The 25,738-nt window shown below is 48.2% G+C and overlaps 2 protein-coding genes across 2 annotated transcripts in view; both read right to left on the bottom strand.

Moving 5' to 3' along the window:
* Positions 1–1,163: 1,163 nt before the first annotated feature.
* On the bottom strand, positions 1,164–23,220 carry LOC309355729 (hydroperoxide isomerase ALOXE3-like). The gene is made up of 14 exons (XM_081886817.1): positions 22,787–23,220; positions 15,589–15,793; positions 14,809–14,890; positions 13,944–14,066; positions 13,540–13,643; positions 11,001–11,173; positions 9,899–10,042; positions 8,427–8,630; positions 6,897–6,983; positions 6,629–6,798; positions 5,757–5,878; positions 4,862–4,962; positions 3,249–3,419; positions 1,164–1,439 (listed from the first exon to the last, which is right to left on the bottom strand). Exons 1-14 carry the CDS (start codon positions 22,931–22,933, stop codon positions 1,248–1,250), a joined length of 2,025 nt encoding a protein of 674 aa, XP_081742943.1. The 5' UTR covers positions 22,934–23,220; the 3' UTR covers positions 1,164–1,247.
* GUCY2D (guanylate cyclase 2D, retinal) overlaps positions 2,888–25,738 on the bottom strand; it is a 69,841-nt gene continuing 46,990 nt past the window's right edge. The window contains exon 22 of the transcript XR_014162583.1: positions 2,888–3,097. The gene's annotated coding sequence lies outside the window, so the exon portion shown is untranslated. The remainder of the gene's footprint in view (positions 3,098–25,738) is intronic.

The following is a 25,738-nucleotide window of genomic DNA, read 5'->3' as shown; positions in this document are numbered from 1 at the left end:
TTACAGAATCATAGAATTGGAAGGGACCCAAGGGTCATTCAGCCCAACCCTCTGCATTGCAGGATTCTCAACGAAAGCACCCATGACAGATGACCATCTATTAATATATCTTGTGCCCCAAATATTTGGTTTTGGAGAGTACTGTAACTATTTGGGATTCACTTTGAATTACATTTTTGAGGAGATGTATACAAATGCCCCCATTTCCCTAGCCATTGGGATGTCTTGGGTTACTCAAGTTTCAAATGTTGTGGCTTTAGCTCAGGCTTTGCTCAGTGGGGTGGTGGCCCCCAGATGTTTCGGACTACAATTCCCATCAGCCCTGGCAACATATGATCATGTCACGGATGCTTAAGTTGAGATTCCTGCATAGCCGGGGGTTAGACTAAATGACTGTTGGGGGTCTCTTCAAACTCTACAATTCTATGGCGCTCTGTTGGCTGGGGCCGATGGGAGTTATGTTCCAAAACATCTGGACGCCACCCTGTGGGAGTAGGATTATTGTGACCAGGGAACAAAGCCGCAAGCAGGAGAGTTAGAGCAATGTTGGGCGTTTGCTTGAATCCAAGGTTGTGGCTATGGAACAAACTAGAGTCTCTTGGGATCAGCTCAGGTTATATATATAGTATGTGTAAATAAACCATATATCATAAAGACAAACCGTATATCAAAGAGACACCACAGTCTTTGCTGTGCCTCATTCCCAAAAGGGAGCAAAAACCCTGGCGAGTGTCTGGAACCCCTAAAACCTCACACTACTCAGAGACTGGGGTGGCGTGCAACACTGGTGTCAGAAGTGGGATCTGTGTTTCCTTGAGAAGGGCCTGTGAGCCAGGCGTGACTGAGCTGAAACGGAGGGCGGAATAGCAATAATCCCCGAGCCGCTTGAACAAATGGAGCAGCGAGAGAACCAGCAGTTCAGTGAAATGAAACAGAGTGTGTGAGGAGCATCATTAGAGAAAAAAGCGTGACTCTGTGCGAGGTGAGGGCCCTGCTAGAAGACCGTGCTAACTGTATGTCATAGGATACAGTTGGATGGGAGTTGTAGTCCAAAACATCTGACAGGCAGCTGGTTGCTGAAGTGTAACCTGTAACACCCTCCACAAAGTGACTCACTGCGCTGAGGCTGATATTCACTGCGTCTATGTGAATCACACTTATCAGAATGTGCACCCAAATATAGGCAAATGTAATACGGTAAGAAATATCGGAATAGTGGCGTGAGATGGATTCACCACCCGCAGAGCTTATATAGCGACGCTGTTCTCGATCTCAGGCGGGTACAGGTACTCATAGCCAGAAGGGATCAGTTTGGAGACAGACTCGTTCCTTTCCTCGATTTCCTGGGAGATCCTGTGCAGGTCGTGCTGAAAGGCCTCAATGAGACCTTTTGGGGCGTCCTCCGTGAAATGCTCTTCAGGGTATTTCCCCAAGCATATCTGTCAGAAAGAGGGAAAGTATCTGGCTAAGCAAGAATAGCAGGCCCCAAGAGGCAGATACGATGGAGGAGGTTAAGGGGTGATATGATAGCCATGTTCAAATATATAAAAGGATGTCACATAGAGGAGGGAGAAAGGCTGTTTTCTGCTGCTCCAGAGAAGCGGACACGGAGCAATGGATCCAAACTATAAGAAAGAAGATTCCACCTAAACATTAGGAAGAACTTCCTGACAGTAAGAGCTGTTCGACAGTGGAATTTGCTGCCCAGGAGTGTGGTGGAGTCTCCTTCTTTGGAGGTCTTTAAGCAGAGGCTTGACAACCATATGTCAGGAGTGCTCTGATGGGGTTTCCTGCTTGGCAGGGGGTTGGACTCGATGGCCCTTGGGGTCTCTTCCAACTCTATGATTCTATGATTCCAGGATGGGGTTGCCAGGTCAGGATCATCCCAGACCCTGAGATTTGAAGGCCCCTGGTGATGTCACAGGGCAGGCCCTGGAGATGGAGGTTAATTGGGAGAGGGGAGAAGAAGAGAGCAGAAACCACCCCCGCCCTTGCAACCGGTTCCTGCCAGGCTGTAGCTTGCAACTGCATGCACAGTCTTCTTAATATTTTCACTGTTGTTATTAAAGGCACTCTTCATCTTTTAACCACAGAACTGTAGGGTTGGAAGACACCTGAGGGTCATCTTGTTGAATGGTCTCTTTAAATGTGAAGGTTCATTATTGTTCCACAAGTTGTGTATTTCTTTAAGGGCCAGAGCAAATAACGTGACCCAGTTTTACAGCTGTGAATCAGTACAGCAGGTGCTGTTAAGTTGTGTTAATTAAGCTGTGTCAGCAATTGTATATAATTGTATATAGTATATAAAGAGCAGCAAAATTGTATATAATTGTATATAGTATATAAAGAGGTAGCTCTCCCAGTGCCCTGGTGGTTGTGTTGGTGGATGGGTCATGCTTATTGATATATTATAATTACAGTGGTACCTCGCAAGACGAATGCCTCGGAAGACGAAAAACTCGCAAGACGAAAGAGTTTTTCGTTTTTTGAGTTGCTTCACAAGACGATTTTCCCTATGGGCTTGCTTCGCAAGATGAAAACGTCTTGCAAGTTTGTTTCCTTTTTTCTTAAAACCGCTTGAAGAGGTGCAGTTGCGACTGACCGTGCTTCGCAAGATGAAAAACCGCGCAAGATGAAAAGACTCGCGGAACGAATTAATTTCGTCTTGCGAGGCACCACTGTAATGTAAAAGGAGTTTTTGCTTTTGTTATTAAAACCTAGTTAAGTTATTTTGGTAGGGACGCAGGTGGCGCTGTGGGTTAAAGCCTCAGCGCCTAGGACTTGCCGATTGAAAGGTCGGCGGTTCGAATCCCTGCGGCGGGGTGCGCTCCCGCTGCTCGGTCCCAGCGCCTGCCAACCTAGCAGTTCGAAAGCACCTCCGGGTGCAAGTAGATAAATAGGGACCGCTTACCAGCGGGAAGGTAAACGGCGTTTCCGTGTGCGGCTCTGGCTCACCAGAGCAGCGATGTCACGCTGGCCACGTGACCCGGAAGTGTCTTCGGACAGCGCTGGCCCCTGGCCTCTTAAGTGAGATGGGCGCACAACCCCAGAGTCTGTCAAGACTGGCCCGTATGGGCAGGGGTACCTTTACCTTTACCTAAGTTATTTTGTGTTCCTTGCAATGTGTGGTCTCCCCAGCAAGCTTTCTGCAGCACAGCTAATCTGCAAATAGCCAACACATCTATCCCAACCCCTGGCAAGGCGGGAATCTCAGCTCAAGCATCCGTGGCAGAAGGCCTCCCACTCACCATATCTGGAGATTTGGAACTCAGCAACCACAGCGTGCTCAGGATAGTGCAGGTGGTGTTGATGGCCGGGATGGTGTCTAGGTAGCCCTTCAGGTTTGCCGCCCCCTTGGTCTGAGGCGGCGGCTTCCTCATGGACGGGGGGAAGTTGGGCATCCACGCCCCCAAATCAAACTGTGAATAAAAGCAATCCCCCCCCCAAGGATTAAGAACACAAAGAGGTGAGCTATGCAATCGAGATTTCACAAATTTGTGAAATGAAGATAAATACAGGTGAAACTCGGAAAATTAGAATATTGTGGGAAAGTTCATTTATTTCAGTAATACAACCAAATAGTGAAACTAATATATGAGATAGACTCATGACATGCAAAGCGAGGTATGTGAAGTCTCTGTTTGGTATAATTGTGATGTTTATGGCGTACAGCTAATGAAAACCCCAAATTAACAATCTCAGAAAATTAGAATATTAAATGAACTCAGCAAAACAAGGACTGCAAATAGAGCAATATTGGACCTCTGAGAAGTAGAAGCATGCACATGTACTCAGTGCTTGGTTTGGGCCCCTTTTGCATCAATTACTGCCTCATTGCAGTGTGTCATGGATGCTCTCAGCCTGTGGCACGGCTGAGGTGTTATGGAAGACCACAAAGCTTCAATAGCAGCCTTCAGCTCTTCTGCGTTGCTCGGTCTCATGTCTCTCATCTTTCTCTTGGCGATGCCCCATAGATTCTCTATGGGGTTCAGGTCAGGCGAGTTTGCTGGCCAATCAAGCACAGTAATCCCATGGGCATTGAACCAGGTTTTGGTACTTTTGGCGGTGTGGGCAGGTGCCAAAGTCCTGCTGGAAAATGAAGTCAGCATCCCCATAAAGCTCGTCTGCGGAAGGAAGCATGAAGTGCTCCAAAATCTCCTGGTGGACGGCTGCGTTGACCCTAGACTTAATGAAGCACAGTGGACCAACACCAGCTGACGACATGGCTCCCCAAATCTCTTTTCTGATGAGAGCAGCTTTTGCATCTCATTTGGAAACCAAGGACCCAGAGTCTGGAGGAAGAATGGGAAGGCACACAGTGCCAGATGCTTGAAGTCCAGTGTGAAGTTTCCACAGTCACACATGCTTTGCGTGTCATGAGTCTATCTCATATATTAGTTTCACCTTTTAAGTTGAATTACTGAAATAAATGAACTTTCCCACGATATTCTAATTTTCCGAGTTTCACCTGTATGAAAGCTCTGCTCCATCGGAAATCTTGTTGGAAGTTTCAGGAGAAAGAAAAGACTTTGCCACACGTCACATTGTGCTTTGAACAAAGATCAGGCAAATTTATGGGCTATTGATGGCTTCTGGCCAAAACAGCTACGTTTTTCTCTTTTGGCCCATTGACACCATAAAAGTAATCTTGTTCAACAGTCATTTTAGCTCCCCAGAGAACCATCAGAGCTGTCTTCAGGGTGGGACATTTTGGGATCTTTTCCCAGTATTCTTTGGGTCAAGCCATGAAAGTTAAAACTATCATATAAAACCCAATATAGGCTTGTAGTCAGGCCTGCTTAGTCTGCCTCGCGATGTCTACCTGCCTGGGGGTAAATATGAGGGCGCACCCCTCTCCTACCTGCCCACTGTTGACGGCAGAGTGCTGGGCCGAGCTGGTATAAATTGCCATCGTGAAGAACTTCTTGACCTCTTTCACAGTTTTGAATGCGGAAGGGATGCCTGCGAAGAGGAAGAGGAAAGCTAAATCCACAACAGTTATTAATCAGGAGTGAGTCCTTTCAATAAGGAGGGGTGCAGTATATGGGCAGGCACACGCATTGTGTTGCCCTATGCAAATCTCGTTAGATTTCTTTCAAAAACTATGTAGTCCTCATGATCAGCTTTAAAATAGTGAGCATCTATTAATGGTTCCATACCGTCCGACATTTCAAGAATAAATTCCAGGACACAATTTTCCAGGGCACCATCTACCCGTTTTTTCTCACGAGGGAATGGCGGTCATTTTGAACTTGGTCATATTGAACGATTTCATGCCACAATCCCCCCCAAAAAACCAGCGCTTTCCCCAGGCATGGCACCCAAAAATGCATGTTTTGGGGTGCTCCACAAGACTGCGGCCCTCAAAAACACTTTTTTGGGGGGGTCGCAGTACAGAAACATGCAGAATCATGGTGTCCAAAATGGTCACCATTCTCTCATGTGAAAAAACAGAGTGTCATGGTTTTCAGGGACACTTACAGGGTATGTGGTTCTGGCCCTTTCCGGACTGTTGAAACTTCCAAGAGTCAGTTGGCAGATATTTTCACTTTCTGTTTTATGGGGACTATTCACCTGTTTGACCTATTGACCATATACCTCAGTCCCATGTGACTTAGAGTTCATTGAACAGCATTAAGGTACACTGAGGAGCATGGCATGTGTGGCAACTTTTATAACTGTTGGTGGATTCTTAACCCCCTCCTGCTGTTCATTGCTATAGGAAATCCCTTAATTTTATGAGGGCTGGGCAATACCAGAGGACTCATGTTGCAGGAAGCCTTTTGTGAAGACGTCATGTATCCAGGACTGCAGCTCAAAATCCTCCTGCACAGAGCGGTCGTCTTTGTAATACAAGTCGACAATGCCAGAGACAAATCTAGGGGAAAGAGTCAAATAAAGGGGAAATAAGAGAATGCTCAGCTTGCAGAATTGAGGCCTCCTCATGGACCACTTGGTCCTCCACCCACAGAAAAAGGAGATTGTGGGATGCTAAGTCTCCTCCACATCCAGCACATGGATAATAATAATAATAATGAGCTGTAAAATAGAAATAGAGGAGGGAACTGGATCAAGGGGTTATAGCCCTTCTGAGCTACAAGTACAGACACAAAATTCCCTTCACTTTGTCAATGGTGAGCTCCTAGGAATTAGTTGTTGTTGTTGTTGTTGTTGTTGTTGTTTATTTATTTATACCCTAACCATCTGGCTGGGTTTCCCCAGCCACTCTGGGCAGCTTCCAACAGAATATATTAAAAACACGACCAAACATCAAACATTAAAAACTTCCCTGATGTCTTTCAGATGTCTTCTAAAAGTCAAATAGTTGTTTATTTCCTTGACATCTGATGGGAGGGCGTTCCACAGGGCGGGTGCCACCACCGAGAAGGCCCTGTGCCTGGTTCCCTGAAACCTCGCTTCTCGCAGGGAGGGAACTACCAGAAGGCCCTCAGCGCTGGACCTCAGTGTCCAGGCAGAAAGATGTTCCACCACCTGAGTCGGAGCCCCCCAACCCCCCCTTTGTATTCCTGCACACAGATGCAAACACACACACACCACGTCCACATCCTTGAATTTTGCTCCAGGCAAAATGGAGACCAACACAGTCCCACCCACGCCCTTCCCTGACCTCTCCACGGCTGCCCAGATCTTCAGGCCGTCCTCCTTGTAGTAATAATTGGGCAGCGAGGACACCCCGCGAGCTTCCAGGTCTTCTGAGAGGCAGAGGGAGGAGTAGGTCATGGTCTTCAAGTCCCTTTGCAGCAGCTCAACCAAGCCCTGCAGTCCAAGGCCAGTTGCCTGGAGACATGGGGTGGGGGAAAGGGAGTCACAAGCTGGAAGGAGCAGCAAAACCTGATTCTTCTCAGGCGGGGTAGCGAGACCCCAGGGCAGCTTACCTTGTCGAAGACGCCATCCTTTGAAATGAGGCGCTCCCGGGCCAAGGCATTGATGTGGAGGGTGTAGCGGGTGTGGGGGATCAGGAGCTGTAGAAGATGGGAGAGGACGGCTTTGTTAATGGCTTAAAAAAAAAGATAAAGCGACCCCTGACCATTAGGTCCAGTCGGGACCGACTCTGGGGTTGCGGCGCTCATCTCGCTTTACTGGCCGAGGAAGCCGGTGTACAGCTTCCGGGTCATGTGGTCAGCATGACTAAGCCGCTTCTGGCGAACCAGAGCAGTGCACGGAAACGCGGTTTACCTTCCCACCGGAGCAGTACCTATTCATCTACTTTGACATGCTTTCGTACTGCTAGGTTGGCAGGAGCAGGGACCCAGTAACGGGAGCTCACCCGTCGTGGGGATTCGAACTACCGACCTTCTGATCGGCAAGTCCTAGGCTCTGTGGTTTAACCCACAGCGCCACCCACGTCCCAGTTAATAGTCTAATGTACATCAAAATGGGGAGTGAGTCTATAATGTGCCAGTATTGTATGCTGTGAAGCACAGCTGGAAATTTCGAAGCACCGACCAGAGAAGAGTGCCAGACCAAGCTGATGGAATGGCAAGATTGACGGGAAAGATCAGAAACCAGGAAGGCCAAATATTTGTGAAAGACTGGGATAACTTTTAATTGTACAGTCATACCTCATGTTACGTTTGCTTCAGGTTGTGTGTTTTCAGTTTGCGTCCTGCGTCAACCCAGAAGTACCGGAAAGGGTTACTTCTGGGTTTCGCCGCTCGCGCATGCACAGACGCGCAAAAATGATGTCACGCGCATGCGCGGAAGCGGCAAATTGCGACCTGTGCACGCGCAGACGCGGGTTGCGTTCTTTTCAGGTTGTGAACGGGCCTCCGGAACAGATCCCATTTGCAACCAGAGGTGCCACTTTTTTTGAGAGACTACTGTAAAGAGTTGAAATCATTGGCAGGAATACAACGACACTAGTAAAGTAACATGAACTCTGGATACTAGGGATATATAATAGATGTTGTTTAGTCGTTTAGTCGTGTCCAACTCTTTGTGACCCCCTGGACCAGAGCACACCAGGCACTCCTGTCTTCCACTGCCTTCCACAGTTTGGTCAAAATATAAGAGACTTTGGTCGGCCCTCACGGCCCTTCACTTCATCAGATCTGGCCCTCTTTGAAAAAAGTTTGTACACCCCTGTCTTAGAGTATTAGGATGAAACTTTAACACATGATAAAAGCCTGTGGTGTCATCAGGACAAGTTATTTGTTGTTTACTGTTTTGTTTTGTTTTTTTGTTTACTGTTGTAATAATTGTTTTCTCAAAATTTACTATGAAAATAAATAAAAGCATTATTTTTAAAAAATAATCTGTGAGCATCCATCTTGGGTGCCATACTCTCTTTGTTCCAAGCTACTGAAGAGAATGGATGTGCTTCCTTTCTCTCTCCAGTGCAGTCTTTTGGGTAGGCCCAGTTCCAAGTTCCACCAGGCTCAAGGACACGGAATTGGCAGCCTCACCTTATAGAGCGGGTGGCACATGGGGAGGTGACGCAGGGTGGCGATGGTGAACACCTCCGCCAGCAGGTGGGTTCGGAGCAGGTGGGTGACGACCTGGTGCACCTGGAAGTCAGCGTTTCGCACCCAGGTCTTGGCCAGGATCCAGTCCCATTCAGAGTCACTCGGCAGGAAGATGGGAGCCTTTGGGCCAGGGGTCTGGCTGAGCTGTGGGGGTGGCAGAATACAACATTGGCTCCATTTATTCCTACTCTCTGTTTCCTGTTTCTTGGACAGTCTCTGATTCGTAGCAGGACCTATACCATGACTGCAGAGGTTCCTCAGGAGTCTTTAGTGAGATTCTTCATCAAAAGCTTTTTGATAAATCTAGTTACAATAAATTGTAAGTTCTCTGCCCTGCTTATCAGGCTCTGGGATGCTGTCACGAGATCGGGAGAGCATCCCAGAATCCAGTAAGCAAGGCAGAGAAATTGACAGCTCTTTCCATGCCAGGAAAACGAAGTGTCACAGCTCTTTGCCTTGCGTGCCATTAATTTGTAGGATTTCAAACAGCCATCTTTCAATCATAAAAGTGCCCCCAGGAGCAGGTCAGCAATAACTCACACAGTGTCAGCGAAATTAACTCTTCATTCAAAGAAGCGAACAGCTCAGAAGGCCAGGCCTAGTGAGCACACAACTATTCCTGGTAGATCTAGCCCAGGCATCCCCAATCTTCGGCCCTCCAGATGTTTTGGCCTACAACTCCCATGATCCTTAGCTAACAGGACCAGTGGTCAGGGATGATGGGAATTGTAGTCCCAAACATCTGGAGGCCAAAGGTTGGGGATACCTGATCTAGCCCCAATGAGGTCCCCAGGCCTTCCCACAGCTACCTAAGTCTCCTCTTCCCCCAGGACCTTCCTAAGCAATCTGAGACTCCTTCGACTTGTCTCTCTTTGCTCCGCCCTTTTCATTCCTCCCCGTGTTCTGGGAGACCAGGCAGGGAAGGGAGCTGGAAGACCCCCTAGGTTCTTCACCATCCTCATTTCTGTTTCCTGGCCCCCTTTCTCTCCACTCTCCTCTCCTGGCTCCGAGTCTGAACTGCTCTCTGCCACAGCCTCTTCCTGCTCACTAAACCCTGTTGTCTCTTCAGCTTCCGACACCTTCTCCTCCTAGTCTGCTCCCTCTTCTGCCTCTTACAGCTCATTGTCGTCCCGCCACCACTCCACAGGCACTGAGCCTTCTTCCCTCGGGGGCTGCCCGGCTGGTGCCTCCCACCGTTCCTTGGTACCCAGTCAGTCCATGACAGTAAGGTTGAAATCGTGCAAGTCAACTCTGCGCAATTGACTGCATTAACCGATTTAAAGTACGAAGTTGCAGAGTACCGCAGAGAACCACCAGAGGTCGCCTTTGGTCCATGATGGAGGCACAGCCTTCCTTCCCCACTGCTATCTCCCAAAGCATCTTCTGAGCCCCCAGCCGCCCCAACCTGTTACCTGGATGGCGAGGGGCATAAGCTGCTCCTGGGCTGTGAGATGCAGCAAGCACAGGGGGGCTGCTAGGTATTGCTGGCGGTTGTTATTGATTCCTGCAGAGAGTCCCTCCAGCATGCGGTAGTCAGCAATGAAGATGGACCCCTTCTGTTTGGGAGAAAAACACACGCCTCTGTCACAGCTCCATCTGGTACACAGGATGAGCCCCTACCTGCCCGCTGTCTGTCTCGCCAGAGTGGTGCATGCTCTGGTTAGCTCCCGCTTGGACTACTGCAATGTGCTCTATGTGGGGCTACCTTTGAAGGTGACCCAGAAACTGCAACTAATCCAGAATGCGGCAGCCAGACTGGTCACTGGGAGTAGCCACCAGGACCACATAACACTGGTCCTGAAAGACATACGTTGGCTCCCAGGACGTTTCCGAGCACAATTCAAAGTGTTGGTGCTGACCTTGAAAGCCCTCGGTCCTGTATACCTGAAGGAGCGTCTCCACCCCCATCATTCTGCTTGGACACTGAGGTCCAGCGCCAAGGGCCTTCTGGCGGTTCCATCACTGCAATAAGTGAAGTTACAGGGAACCAGGCAGAGGGACTTCTCGGTGGTGGCACCCGCCCTGTGGAACACCCTCCCATCAGACGTCAAGGAAATAACTATCTGACTTTCAGAAGACATCTGAAGGCAGCCCTGTTTAGGGAGGTTTTGAATGTTTGATGTTTTATCGTGTTTTTAATATTCTGTTGGGAGCCGCCCAGAGTGGCTAAGGAAACCCAGCCAGATGGGCAGGGTATTAATAATGTTGTTGTTTAGTCGTTTAGTCGTGTCCAACTTTCGTGCCCCCCTGGACCAGAGCACACCAGGCACTCCTGTCTTCTACTGCCTCCCGCAGTTTGGTCAAACTCATGCTGGTAGCTTCGAGAACACTGTCCCACCATCTCGTCCTCCTCCGTCGTCCCCTTCTCCTTGGGCCCTTAATCTTTCCCAACAAATAATAATAATAATAATAATAATAATAATAATAATAATAATAACAAATAACAACAACAACAATAGCAGCAGCAGCATCGAGGAGAGGTGAGCCGAGCTGGAGAGCATTTTCCCTCCTCACCTCCAGCTCCTTCTGCAGTGTGGTGGAGGCCCCAAGGGATTTGGCCACCATGTCCTGAGTCACAGGGAAGTTAGATGGAATCTCAGTGCATCTTTGGATCATTCTGGGGTTCAGACCGTTCAGAAACTGGTACCCAAAGAACGCGTCATCTTTCCAGTGCTTCACAACGTATCCTAGGAACAGAGGGAGCTGCCTTAGACCGTGGAATTGAAACAAGTGGAAGCCTCAAAACACAAGATCATCAATTGGTCGGCCAATTGGTGTTAAAGAAGGATAGAACTTTTTTTATGTATGCTACAACAGCAGCAAGAATACTCATTGCAAAGTATTGGAAGACACAAGATTTACCCACCCTGGAAGAATGGCAGATGAAAGTTATGGACTATATGGAATTGGCGGAAATGACCGGCAGAATCCGAGACCAGGGAGAAGAGTTGGTGGAAGAAGATTGGAAGAAATTTAAAGACTATTTACATAAACACTGCCAAATTAATGAATGTTAGAATGATGTTGGCATGAAGTTAAGTGGTTCTAGCAGCAATGTTATAAAGGAATATGCAAAAATGGATTGTTATCAGGTGAGAATGTAAAGATATAATACATCAAGGTAGAGGAATAAGATAAAAACAAGGAGGGAAAGGATTTGCTGAATTAACTAACTGAACTGGAATACAAAAAAGGGAGGTGTGAGGAGGTCAGGGAAACAAGTAAACAAAAGATAAGATACGAAAAGATTGATTTGATTTTAATTGTTTTTCATTTTTCTGTATTTTGTATTTTTTTCTTTTTTTCTCTTCTTTTCTTCTTTTGCAACTTTTTTGTAATCTTTCTTGAAACTTTAATAAATATCTTAATAAAAAAACCCAAAACACAAGAGCATCAAGTCAGGGCTAAAGTGTGTGGAGATTCCCCTGCATGGGGAACATCTGATATGGGAAGGGTCTCAGTTCCTCTCTTCCTGATCCCAGATAGCTTAGTCTACCTTTTACATGGGTCTGCCTCCTGGAATCACGAAACGAATGCAAAATTAATAGAAGAGTCTGATCTTCTGGTCAGTTACCAATCAATTTTATTTTATTTTTAAAAGGTGCATTCGGGGGTTTTTTTGTTAGGGGTTTTTTTGGGGGGGAAGGGGCTGTACAGTTTTCCTTTCAGTGTCAGGCAGTGTGGTGTAGTGGTTAGAGCCACTCCCATCATCCTTGATCACTGGCAATGCTGGCTAGGAATGATGGGAGTTGCAGTCCAACAACATAAACGGTTGAAAAAGGCCAGGTTAGAGTGTCTGACTAGGACTCGGGAGATCAGCGTTCGAGTCCCGACTCAGGCATGAAGCTCACTAGGTAGCCTCAGGCCAGTCACTGCCTCACATTGCAACCTACATCAAAGGGTTGTTGGGGGATTAAATGAGGAGTGGAAAAACTATATAGGCCACCTTCCAGTCCATGGAGAAAAAGGAGGGATATAAATGCAACCAATCAATCAATTTCTTGTTCTCTTTTGCTGCCTACTAACCTGCCCCGTTAGTAGGGACGCGGGTTAAACCACAGAGCCTAGGACTTGCCGATCAGAAGGTCGGCAGTTCGAATCCCCGCCACGGGGTGAGCTCCCATTGCTCGGTCCCTGCTCCTGCCAACCTAGCAGTTCAAAAGCACATCAAAGTGCAAGTAGATCAATAGGTACCACTCCGGCGGGAAGGTAAGCGGCGTTTCTGTGCGCTGCTCTGGTTTGCTAGAAGCGGTTTAGTCATGCTGGCCACATGATCCGGAAGCTGTACGCCGGCTCCCTCGGCCAATAAAGTGAGATGGGCACCGCAACCCCAGAGTCGTCTGCAACTGGGCCTAATGGTCAGGGGTCCCTTTACCCAACCTGCCCTGTATCTCCCAGCTGAAAGCCTCAAAGACTGGCCTGCTGCGTTGGATTGGTAATTATGACATTTAGTGATCTCATTTGCTCAAGAACTTATAACTGTTTTGCAACTGGAGTGGGTTGGGAGGCGATTATGCAATTTTCCCAGCCTGATTGCTTTGTCAATGTCAGCTATTACTTCATAACATTAATTAGTTGCAAACTGTCTCCAAATGCTTTAAGTTGCTTCAAATTTCATTATAGGTACATTGCTTCATTATTCTACAGACTTTGCTTTATTAGCCAACAAATTCCACAAGCTTTCTTAACGCCATTAAGCTTTGGACGCCCACGAACCGAGCTACTCCCTGTTCCGCTGCTGAGCAAATTAAAAGCTTGACTGAAGGATCCAGTGAGCGTCAGCGCGTTGGCCAGGATTTGACGCTAACCTCAAATGGATCTCCACATGAGCCAAAGGAGGTTCGGGTGTTGTTAAATCAGTGGCAACCACTTTTGGGGCTTCACAGGTCCCGTTCACAGTAGGATCCATTGTGTTACTAAATGAGGGAAGAGCTGAGGACCCAGATTTCTGGAAACCAACCCCCCATCTCTAGGTAGCTGGAAACGCACTTCACACTATGGGCGTCTATCAGAGGCTGCTTGCAGTGAGTTTTGAACAGAGCTACCATCTTACTGGACAAATCCGTCTCGGTGAACAAGAAGACTTTGTTGATATCTTCCAGCTTCTCCCAGGATTCTTGGCTATCGGAGTACCCTCTGAGCTTGAGCTCCACCTGCCTGAAGTCAGAAGGGAACAAAGTGGGGAGGAACGTCAAGGGCCGAGGATGAAATGTGCTCTTCCTTGTCCTTTAAAAGTGCCCTATGAACAGGAAACAGCCCCACCACCACCACCACCGCCAATCTACTACAGTGGTACCTTGGTTCTCAAACTCAATTCGTTCTGGAAGCCCGTTCCAAAACCAAGGCATGCTTTCCCATAGACCCTGGGCTGGAACTGCCTGTGCGTAGCCCAGAAAGTGGTCTGCATTAAGGAACATGATCTGCCACCAACATTGCGGCTTCTTTCCCCAAACTTACTGGGCTTTGGAGCGATTGACAAAATCCGCCGCTTTGACGAAAGAAAACCTGATGTTTGTGTCCAGTTCCTTGGGGGATGCAACGTCCAGATGGAAAGGGACGCCCTCAGCAAACTTCTTCCACCTGTGCAGAAGGAAATCAGTATCACAATGTCATGGACCAGCCACTCTGGGCAGCTCCCAACAGAATATTAAAAACACAATAAAACATAAAACATTCAAAACTTCCCTAAACAGGCCTTTCTTCAGATGTCTTCTAAAACTCATATAGTTCTTTATTTCCTTGACATCTGGTGGGAGGGCGTTCCACAGGGCAGGTGCCACCACCGAGAAGGCCCTCTGCCTGGTTTCCTGTAACTTTGCTTCTCGCAATGAGGGAACCGCCAGAAGGCCCTCAGAGCTGGACCTCAGTGTCCGGGCAGAACGATGGGGGTGGAGACGCTCCTTCAGGTATACTGGGTGAGAAGCAAAGCTACAGGGAACCAGGCAGAGGGCCTTCTCGGTGGTGGCACCCACCCTGTGGAACCCCCTCCCATCAGATGTCAAAGAGAAAAACAACTACCTGACTTTTAGAAGACATCTGAAGGCAGCCCTGTTTAGGGAAGCTTTTAATGTGTGACATTTTAGTGTATTCTTTGTCTTTGTTGGAAGCCGCCTGCCCAGAGTGGCTGGGGAAATCCAGCCAGATGGGCTGGGTACAAATAACAAATTATATTATTATTATTACACTCTGAACATTGGAAATGAGGAATGAGGACTAAACACACCCACCCCTGAGAGCTGGAGGCAGAATCCAGGAATCCATTACACAGACACACAAACACACACAGGTTGCATGACTAGAAGTTTACAGCAGCCACACTCACTCGTAGCAAGATTGTCTTTGCTCAAGCTGCTTCTTCCGGTGGTCCTTGAGTGAAGGAAGAGTATCCATAGCTGGTGTCTTCGCTGGAGGGACACACACAGAGAGAGAGAGAGATGGTGTTTATTATGTCAGCCTGCTTCATTCGGTTCAGATCTGGTACAGTGGTCCCTTGGTTCTCAAACGCCTTGGTACTCAAACAACTTGGAACCCAAACCCTGCAAACCTGGAAGTAAGTGTTCCAGTTTGCGAACTTTATTCGGAAGCCACACATGCTCCGTTTTGAGTGCCTCGCTTCCGTTTGGCGTGTTACACCGAGGTCTGTCTGTTTTTGCTATTTATTTTGCGTTTCTGCGGCTCTTTTTTAGTTTTGTTTTTGTGACTGTGTGGAACCCAGTTCAGCTACTGGTTGGTTGTGTGACTGCAGTACGTTGCTTATTGCTTTCATTTTATGGATCAATGGTCTCGTTAGATAGTAAAATCCATGTTTAAATTGCTGTTTTAGGGGTTGTTTTTAAAAGTCTGGAACGGATCGATCCATTTTGCATTACTTTCTATGGGAATGCGTGCCTTGGTTTTGGAACGCTTTGGTTTTGGAACCGACTTCTGGAACGGATTAAGTTTGAGAACCAAGGTACCACTGTAGTTTATATTTTCTTATGAACAGTTAATACCATTGGGGGGGTAGGCATGCTGTCCAAACAATCAAAAGGCTAAAAGATGATTTTGCAGAGTAGGGACCTTCTTCGTCTCTCTCTCTCTCTCTTCAAGCAAGTCTACTTACCCGATCCCTCCCTCAGCTCCAGGGTATCAGAGCCCGCAATCCACTGATAGCATGGAAATCTATAGACTTCTCCTTTGGGGGACGTCACGGTGACAAAACTACAGTACCAGCTAGTGGACAGCAGATTAGACACAACTTCTTTGTGGAGACGGAGAAGCACGATTTCCCCCAGCTCCTGCTCACAGGTGACTTTGTAGTCCCTCACCTGCAACAGAAAAGTCGGGAGATCCAGAGGCAGCCTTAGAAAGCAGGAAGGGATGATAAAGAGACAGATTTCAACTCCAGGTGAAAAACCTCACCTTTAGCTTAGCCTGTAGGCTCTATGGGAATTATCAAAGTCCTCAGCCATCGTTGGCCCCATCCTCACTCAGGCAGCTAGCTGCTTGTTGGACTAAGCTACTGTTATTGGTGGATGCAACAAATAGAATTTACTTGCCACAGCAGCCCCTGCCCCAAATAGAAGCAGACATGGTGTTTGTCTCTCCCCCCCCCCACCCCCGTGATGGGTGAGTCATTCGAAGATGGGCCAGAACTCTGTCTGCAAAGATAGCAGTTTCTGGGAAGAAATGGGGAATTATTATTATTATTATTATTATTATTATTATTATTATTATTATTATTTATTTGTACCACGCCCATCTGGCTGGGTTTCTCCAGCCACTCTGGGCAACTTCCAACAAAGATTAAAAATACATTAAAATGTCACACATTAAAAACTTTCCTGAACAGGCATCTGGTGGGAGGGTGTTCCACAGGGCGGGTGCCACCACCGAGAAGGCCCTCTGCCTGGTTCCCTGTAGCTTTGCTCCTCACAGGGAGGGAACCGCCAGAAGGCCCTCGGAGCTGGACCTCAGCATCCGGGCAGAACGATGGGGGTGGAGACGCTCCTTCAGGTCTACTGGGCCTTTGAGGACGTTTAGGGCTTTCAAGGTCAGCACCAACACTTTGAATTGTGCTTGGAGACGTACTGGGGAAGTGAGCTTATCTTGAGAAGGGAACTTATCTCGAAACTTGCTTGGAAATGAAGTTCCCCAGGAGAGGAACTGGTGGAATGGGATTCTTGTGTTTTACTTGCTTGCAGAATTCTATCTTCTTCTGAATGTCGTCAAATATTCTGCTGATAGTTGTTTGTCTCGCACTATAAAAACCCTGCTCTGATCTGGGTACGGCGCTCAGCTTTTGGGAGCTATCCCACTGCAGCCAGATTAATAAACCAAAGGCTTTTCCTCAGAGAACCCAGTGTCTTGTCTTATTGACTGAGAATCCTGCAACATTATCAGAAAATCTGGGCGTCCAACTCCCCATCAAGGGATCCAATACCCCAGAATCTTCCTGGTGTAGAACAGAATGTCCCTATTTTCATCAGAGAAATGTTGGAGGGTATGCAATTGGTGTGGATGAGGCCCATTCATTCATCCATTCATGGCATTTAGGTACTAGCCCTCATCCAGAGGTTACAGGGCCCTCCTTTACCCCCACGCTGCTCATGCGGTGTACACAGGTCACCCCATCTCATTTAATCCCCACTACAATCCTGAAAGGTTGGGTTAGGCTGAGAGAGGCAGTGATTGGCCCCCAAGGTCACCCAGTGAGTTTCGTGGCTAAGTGGGGATTCGAACCCAGGTCCAGCACTCTAACCATTGCACCACACTGAACTGCCTGCATTGAGTCAGACCATTGGTCCGTCTAGAGCCAAACAATCCATCACTGGGGAAGCTCGAGGGTCTCATTCCCTTCCGGGGGACCACACGCGGATGGTGGGCTGGTAAGAGGCAAAGGTTGTTGGTGTTGTTTAGTCGTGTCCGACTCTTCGTGACCCCATGGACAAGAGCACGCCAGGCACTTCTGTCTTCCACTGCCTCCCGCAGTTTGGTCAAACTCATGCTGGTCGCTTCGAGAACACTGTCCCACCATCTCGTCCTCCGTCGTCCCCTTCTCCTTGTGCCCTCCATCTTTCCCATCAGGGTTTTTTCCAGGGAGTCTTCTCTTCTCATGAGGTGGCCAAAGTCTTGGAGCCTCAGCTTCACGATCTGTCCTTCCAGTGAGCACTCAGGGCTGATTTCCTTCAGAATGGAGAGGTCTGATCTTCTTGCAGTCCATGGGACTCTCAAGAGTCTCCTCCAGCACCAGAATTCAAAAGCATCCATTGTTTGGCGATCAGCCTTCTTTATGGTCCAGCTCTCACTTCCATACATCACTACTGGGAAAACCAGAGCTTTAACTATACGGGCCTTTGTTGGCAAGCTAAAGGTAGGGCAGAGCAATTAATTTTAATTTCACCTTTGTACAGTAGACCAATTCCTACACATGCTTGCCCATGCCTCTGCCCTCCACCTGGGCAAAGGAGAAGTATTATCAAAATTCCAGGATGTTTTCCACCATTGTGCAGTCACATGGGGAGGGGTGCATCCTGCAGAGACTCTCAAGGACCAGATAAGAGGGGACTGGAAGACTGCATTTTGGCCCCAGGATTGTGTTTCCCCACTCCTCATTCGCACTGATTGCATACCCTTCAAGTGATAAAGAAACTAAAAGGAGGTGGACTACAATTAAGGATTTATTATGTTTTCAGAAAAATTATACATAAAGCTTTATTGTTTTGTGTACATTCGAATGTAAGATAAAACATATGCAAAGGGACTTGACAGGAAGTCAAAGTTGAAGAAAAGATTTTGGAAGATAAAAGGGGAAAAAATGTTTACTTTCATTATTATCATTTTCTGTGCGGGTGTGTGGGTGTCTGCACATATGTGTGCTGTTGTATGCAATTTTTGGGAGGAAATAAGACGGTAAATAACAAATAACAAACTAAATATCGATGCATGTAAGTTTTATTCCTTAATTATATTTAGTGGTAGTATGGCTGTATTGTTTTTTGTAACATAAAACCATTCAATAATATTTTTTTTAAAAAAAGATTGCATACCCTTCATTCATAAATAAATGAAACATAAATGCAATAAATAAAAATATTGCATTCCTTTGCTGGACTTGGTTTTCTTCAGAACAAGACCATTACAAAAGCCGCTTGCAACAGAGTGCAGCTTAAGTTAAGAAAGAAAACGTAAGTTTCACAACCTAGTTCTTCCGGATATTCTCTGGTTACGGGAACCAGGGGTTTGCCAACGGCAAAGAAGGAAGGAAGGAAGAAGCCATAATACTCACTTCTGGGGAAAAGAGGAAACACCCACCAGATTTCCCTACAGGAGGGCAATCCGTTGCAGGATACAGAGTGGAAAAGAGGCAGTGGGGGAAGGGTTAAGCACCAGCTCAACTTCCGCTGCCCTTCAATGCCCCATTATAGCTCTTGCACTCAGAAATGCAGCCTGGATTCTGTCAGAATGTGTGGGGGGGTTGTTTTTTGAAAATGATTTTTATTGATTTTAAATTTTAACAGTTATATAATACCGTAGTGAGAGATTTTACTTTCTTGGGCTCCATGATCACTGCAGATGGTGACAGCAACCACGAAATTAAAAGATGCCTGCTTCTTGGGAGAAAAGCAATCACAAACCTAGACAGCATCTTAAAAAGCAGAGACATCACCTTGCCAACAAAGGTCCGTATAGTTAAAGCTCTGGTTTTCCCAGTAGTGATGTATGGAAGTGAGAGCTGGACCATAAAGAAGGTTGATCGCCGAAGAATGGATGCTTTTGAATTCTAGTGCTGGAGGAGACTCTTGAGAGTCCCATGGACTGCAAGAAGATCCAACCTCTCCCTTCTGAAGGAAATCAGCCCTGAGTGCTCACTGGAAGGACAGATCCTGAAGCAGAGGCTCCAAGACTTTGGCCCCCTCATGAGAAGAGAAGACTCCCTGGAAAAGACCCTGATGTTGGGAGAAGGGGATGACAGAGGACAAGATGGTGGGACAGTGTTCTTGAAGCTACCAGCATGAGTTTGACCAAACTGCGGGAGGCAGTGGAAGACAGGAGTGCCTGGCGTGCTCTGGTCCAGGGGGTCATGAAGAGTCGGACACAACTAAATGACTAATTAACAGCAACAAATAATACTGTAACATAACCACCATTATATCATTTGCTCTCAGTAGCACCTAAGAGACCAACTAAGTTTGTTATTGGTATGAGCTTTCGTGTGCATGCACACTTCTTCAGAGCGACGACCAGAGCAGCAGCAGCACCACACTCAAGAGGAAGCTCTTCAGCTGCATCTTCAGCGCCAGCCCCATGAGCTCGCCAAAGCTGCCAGCCCCCTAGCTGCTCAGCCTCCCGCTGCTGTGAGAGCCATGGCCGGCTGTGTGTCGGTGGTGGCTCTATGAATAAAAGGCCGGGCCATTTTTTGCCGACCCCTGGTTTTTGCCATAGTATGGTGACCTTTACATAGCTTCTGTATTTGTTGCTGGTGGCAGCAGGGAGATGATGGAGGGAAGCATAGTGGTGGTATTTAGTCCCCATGTTCAAGCATTTATGCACAAGTATGTGCTGTTGAGGGACGCAGGTGGCGCTGTGGATTAAACCACAGAGCCTAGGACTTGATGATCAGAAGGTCGGCGGTTCGAATCCCCACCACGGGGTGAGCTCCCGTTGCTTGGTCCCTCCTCCTGCCAACCTAGCAGTTCAAAAGCACGTCAAAGTGCAAGTAGATAAATAGGTACCACTCCGGCAGGAAGGTAAACGGTGTTTCCGTGCGCTGCTCTGGTTCGCCAGAAGAGGCTTAGTCCTGCTGGCCACATGACCCGGAAGCTATACGCCGGCTCCCTTGGCCAGTAAAGCGAGATGAGCGCCACAACCCCAGAGTCAGCCACGACTGGACCTAACGGTCAGGGGTCCCTTTACCTTTTATGTGCTTTAGAAGCAAATTGCATTCTTTCCATGCCTTCCTGCCAAAGATGTCTAGTGTTCTGTATTGAGATTCTCACCTTGGGACATTCCTTGGGTGCTGGCCACGGTAGTGGGAGTCACGGGGCCCCGTTCGCACCAGAATGGACACTTGTGGCGCCGGCACATAGACCCTCTAAGGCGCAGGGTTGGAAATTTGGACACTACCGCTGTGCCCCCAACTGTGGCCCCAGCTCCGGAGTGGTCGCTAATGGAAGGCGAGGCTCCACCTACATCTTCCTCACAAACTGTGGGGCGTGGAGCCAAGCCAAGCCATTTCGGTGGGTCTGCCTAGCTCTCCAGAGACTCTCCTGACCATCCACCGAGTCCGCTCTCGGTGGTTCCTTTGACAGCAGCGGAGCCAGGGAACTCTGGCTCAACACCACGTTTGGTCGCACCACAGTCGCAGCCAGTACCGGGCGGCCACCCGGACTCTGGTACTGGCCCTCAGCGGTTTGGCAGGGTTTCCAAGCACCCAGCGTATTTAAAAGACTATGTTCATTGGTCAAACTGCACATGTAAAGCTGTATGGTGAATAGGGTCAATTAATATGCTTATGTGCCTTACTGACACCAATAAGGGTATTGCTGTATGTAATGGAACCACTATGATTGCAACTCATGCCTTATCTCGGTGGGAGGGGTGTTATGTATTGAAGTTCTCACTCTCGCCACCAGGAGTGTCACGTACAGTGGTACCTCGGGATGCGAATGGGATCTGTTCCAGAGCTCCGTTCGCATCCCGAAGCGAACATAACAAGCGACGGCGCGTCTGCGCATATGCGGGTCACATTTTGCCACTTCCGCGCATGCGCGCGACATCATTTTGAGCGTCTGCGCATGCGCGAGCAGCAAAACCCGAAAGTGACGCACTCCATTACTTCCGGGTTGCCGTGGAGCGCAACTCGAACACGCTCAACCCAAAGCACATTCCACCTGAGGTATGACTGTGTATAGTTTTCACTCAGGTTCACGTCAGTTATTTTAGGTGAGGAAACCCTGGGTTGCTGTTGCTACAATGTTGACAGCTGGCTGCCTATAAAAGCAGGCCGGCTGAGCTGTTTGCTGTTCAGTTCCGTTCCAGCTTACTTATAAAGAACTACTTGGAGAAATCTCTGTGTCGTCTGCTATGTCCACCCACTATTTAATAGCTAGCAGTGGCGTAGCGTGGGGGGTGCAGGGGGGGCCGGCCGCACCGGGCGCAACATCTGGGGGGGGCGCTCGCACTCGCAGCTCTCTGCCCCTACCTGGCTCACTCACTCTCTCTCACTGCAGTGCTGGCTGTGTGAATCCGATCCGAGCCGCCGGGTCGCCGCCCACTGTGGAGGGGGTGGGTGCCAGGCGTGCGGTGCGGAGAGAGAGCGAGGGACTATCTGGGGGAGGGACAGTGCAGCGGCGGCCCAGCGCAGTGCTGAGCGCAGGAGAGAACCACACCACACCAGACCAGGCAGCAGCAAGAAGAAGCTGGCAGCGGCGGCAGGTTAGGGGTTAGGGGGCGCAAATTACTTGCCTTGCCCTGGGTGCTGACAACCCACGCTACGCCACTGATAGCTAGGAAGCCCCTGGGGTTGAAAATGAGCTCTGGGGCCCCATATGCATGTGTTATGCATTGATATTAATTGGAATCTGTATAATTGGCAAAACTCTGGTAATATTGGGTCAATATTGGAAAATTAATAAAGAAAATGTTTTAAAAAGAAATTACATGGGTGGAGCCTTGAGATTTCCATTCTTCTCCTGACCTAATTTTAAAGTCATCAAGTTTCAGACAGAGTTAAACTTGCTTGGGGGGAAGTGAAGACCACACAAAATTAACAGGGCCAAGATGTCTCGTATTATTTTGAATTAATATTCTATGAAATCATCATTAGACATTTTTATATTGATGGGTTTTTATTCAAAACTCAGTGCATATAGAACACACTGTTTAAATGTCACTGAAAGCGTTTAACGGGATAACCACTGACTTGTTACACAGTATTGGGAACGGGGGGAAAGCTATGGCCAGAGGCGTAGAAATAAACACACCTAACTATTTATGAGCAAGTTTTAACATGGAATGCATGAGCAGGCAAAAGCGAAGGCTGATTTCAGGCACGTATCAAACCAGCAAAGCAAACACACAAACACAATTGCTCCTCAGGAGAAAATGCAACAACAGATTTTTCATTTTCCCAGTAGCAGAAAAGCATACTTAACATTTTACTTCTTAAGTATTATTTTTTTGCTCCTTGGGGAAGATTTGACTCTGCTTTTCAGTTACCCAGCTCACTGGAGGGAAATATAAGATATGCCCTTTAAAAAAAAAATAAAAGCTCCGCTGCCCGCCACCCCCCACAACCCATCCTGTTCAGAACCACTCACCGCTCCTCTGTAGAAATCTGGACCCCAGTTGTCCAGCACAGTTTTGGGGCTCTCGCCATGGGTGCCCACCAAAGTGGCAAAAACAGAGTCAATGGTGCCAGCGCGGAGCTGCTTCCCAGTCACCACCTGGACGTTGTATGTGGCCATGCTGGAGGCTCAGGTAATGTGGGGTGGGCTAGCTGGCGTGCACAACCCCTTGGGAGCAGGATGTTCAGGACGTCCCAGGCACCCTCCTCTCTACCTCCTCTCTCAATAATGGGTCGTGCGAAGAAGCCAGCCTTTTCAGCAAAAAGGAACAGCCCCACCCTTCCTACATCAGAGCTCCACCCCTGGTGCCCAGGTGTCAGAAGAAGATAGTGAACTTCAACCCACCCATGCCTGGGGTGGCCAAATTCTTTGCCCTGATCCAGGATGCCTGTGCAAGAGAGATAGAGACTGAATAGGTGCTTAAGGGAGACTTGAGGAAAGAGGAGGAAAAGAAAAGAACAAAGTGGGCAGAGATTAAAGAAACAAAGTGTGGTTTGATTTCATCATTTTTGGCCACAGTAAAACGAACGATTCATCTCCTCCTTCGCAGTATAGGAAGGTTTGCGGCGGTCTTGAAGTAAACGGCTCTTTTGATAGATTTAATAAATTTTGGTGTGTGTTATGATTTGCGTGTAAATGATTATTCCTTTGCTACACCTGCTGAGGAGTACAGTGGTGTCTCTGGTTAAGAACTTAATTCGTCCTGGAGGTCCGTTCTTAACCTGAAACTGTTCTTCACCTGAAGCACCACTTTAGCTAATGGGGCCTCCTGCTGCTGCCGGGCCACTGGAGCACGATTTCTGTTCTCATCCTGAAGCAAAGTTCTTAACCCGAGGTACTATTTCTGGGTTAGCGGAGTCTGAAACCTGAAGCATCTGTAACCCGAGGTACCACTGTACTGGGACATTTTTATTCTTATGACACCCGGAACCACAGGGTCTGTTCTTGGTGAGGAGGCGGGTTTCCGTTTCAATTGCAGTTTGTTAGTTGCAGTGCTCCAGTGTAAGTTGGTTTGCTGGGTGAGGGAAGGGTGAGGGTGTGCTGCAATCACCTCAACATACTTTGCGTGGACAGGCAGAGTCTCCCAGATCCCGGGCGCCCCCCCCCCATCACGTGGAATAATGACTCAAGACAACGTGCTATGGGATTAAATTGGCCACAACTTTATTATATTTCAGATGTGGGTAGAACTTGGCTCAGGCATTGGGCATTATCCCTCCCCAGCCTAGGGAACATCAGGGTTATCCATTCGGGGGGGGGGATGGGCCGGCTCTGGAGAACATATATTCAAGCAGAGATAGCCGCCCCCGTTACGCCGCCGGCGCCAGGGAGAGCAATGACGACCTTTCGGCGTACGGTCAAAGCCTCCCTTCAGAAACCCCTTTAACGGGGAACCCTGGTATCGCCGCTGCAAAGAGGAAGATAGACTAAAGGATTCCGCCCAAGGCCTGATACCGCCAACGTTGTGACGTTTTGCTACGGGAAAGGCAAAACCTGCCAATGCAGGGGAAATCCTTTCTGGCCCTTCAACAGCGACCTTGACGTAGCAGCGCCCGCATACCTGTGAAGAAAAGTTAACCTGCAAAATAAGACTTAACTGAGGGTGGGTAGGGTGGGAGAAGCTCTGGAGCCAAGTGAGGATTCCCAGGTAAGATCCTCCCTCTATTGTGTGGGCAAGTAGTCCCTCCCCTACCTGGCCTGGTCTCCTTGGCAACGCTCCCCCCTAGGCAGGATTGGACAACTGACTGAGGTAGGAGACCTCCAGGTATCCCACCTGGGGGAAGGCAAAGCCAAGCCTGTGTTGATGGCGCCGCTCCAGATCCAGGGGCTGCGCGCATCCACGCAAAGGGTGCCCCCCGTTTTATGCAGGGAGCGGTCATTATTGAACAGGTAGCTTCCTCTGCTTGTGGATTTAGGTAAAGGTAAAGGTACCCCTGCCCGTACAGGCCAGTTGTGTCTAACTCCAGGGTTGTGCGCCCATCTCACTTAAGAGGCCAGGGGCCAGCGCTGTCCGGAGACACTTCCGGATCACGTGGCCAACGTGACGAAGCTGCTCTGGCGAGCCAGGACCAGCGCAGCACACGGAAACGCCGTTTACCTTCCCGCTATAAAGCGGTACCTATTTATCTACTTGCACTTAAGGGTGCTTTCGAACTGCTAGGTGGGCAGGAGCTGGGACCGAAAGACAGGAGCTCACCCCGCCGCGGGGATTCGAACCGCCAACCATACGATCGGCAAGTCCTAGGCACTGAGGTTTTACCCACAGCACCACCCGCGTCCCGCTTGTGGATTTACTTATTCTCAAATACCCTATAAAAATGGGGGGGTGGGGGGAGAGAGAGAAAAGCAGGGCCGGATTTCGATGGAGAGAGGCCCTCAGCTCCTCCACTTGTGAGGCCCCTCCCAAGCTCCCACCCTCACGACGAGAAGAAAATGGAAGAGTGTTATAAACTAAATTGAGTGAAGCTCAAGGGTGATGATGGGTATTTAAAATTCTGCAATTCACAATTTCTCCTCTAAAGGACGTCTGAAAACTGCATCAAAATTTGTTTGTCTAAGTTTGTCACTTTCAATGTACACAATGCTCAGTGCGGACAACCTCTCTCGAGACATCGTGGCCCTTAATTCATTTTAAATTCTTTTGAGTCTTGAAAAACTCCTCTCTCCCGAGCAGTTAGTGACCATAAAGCTAAGAAATAGCCGCAAGATTGCTTCCACATTAGGAAAGGCCATCTGAATTTTTCCCTTATATATCATTTGATAAAGGTCTGTATGAGACCTGTATGAGTGCTCTGCTGTAAGTCTTATGTACTGGTGAAAGTGCAAAAGTTCATCAGTAAGTTTCAGCTCAATATCTTCTGGGTAGACTTCTGTCAATAGTTCAACACCTTGCTGAATTTCTTGCTTAGATGCTATCAGAATAGC

The sequence above is a fragment of the Podarcis melisellensis genome (assembly GCF_964234715.1).
Source record: "Podarcis melisellensis genome assembly, chromosome: 13".
Classification (NCBI taxonomy): Eukaryota; Metazoa; Chordata; class Lepidosauria; order Squamata; family Lacertidae; genus Podarcis; species Podarcis melisellensis.
The sequence above is the reverse complement of the archived record's forward strand: the minus strand, read 5'-3'. Positions and strand labels throughout refer to the sequence as shown.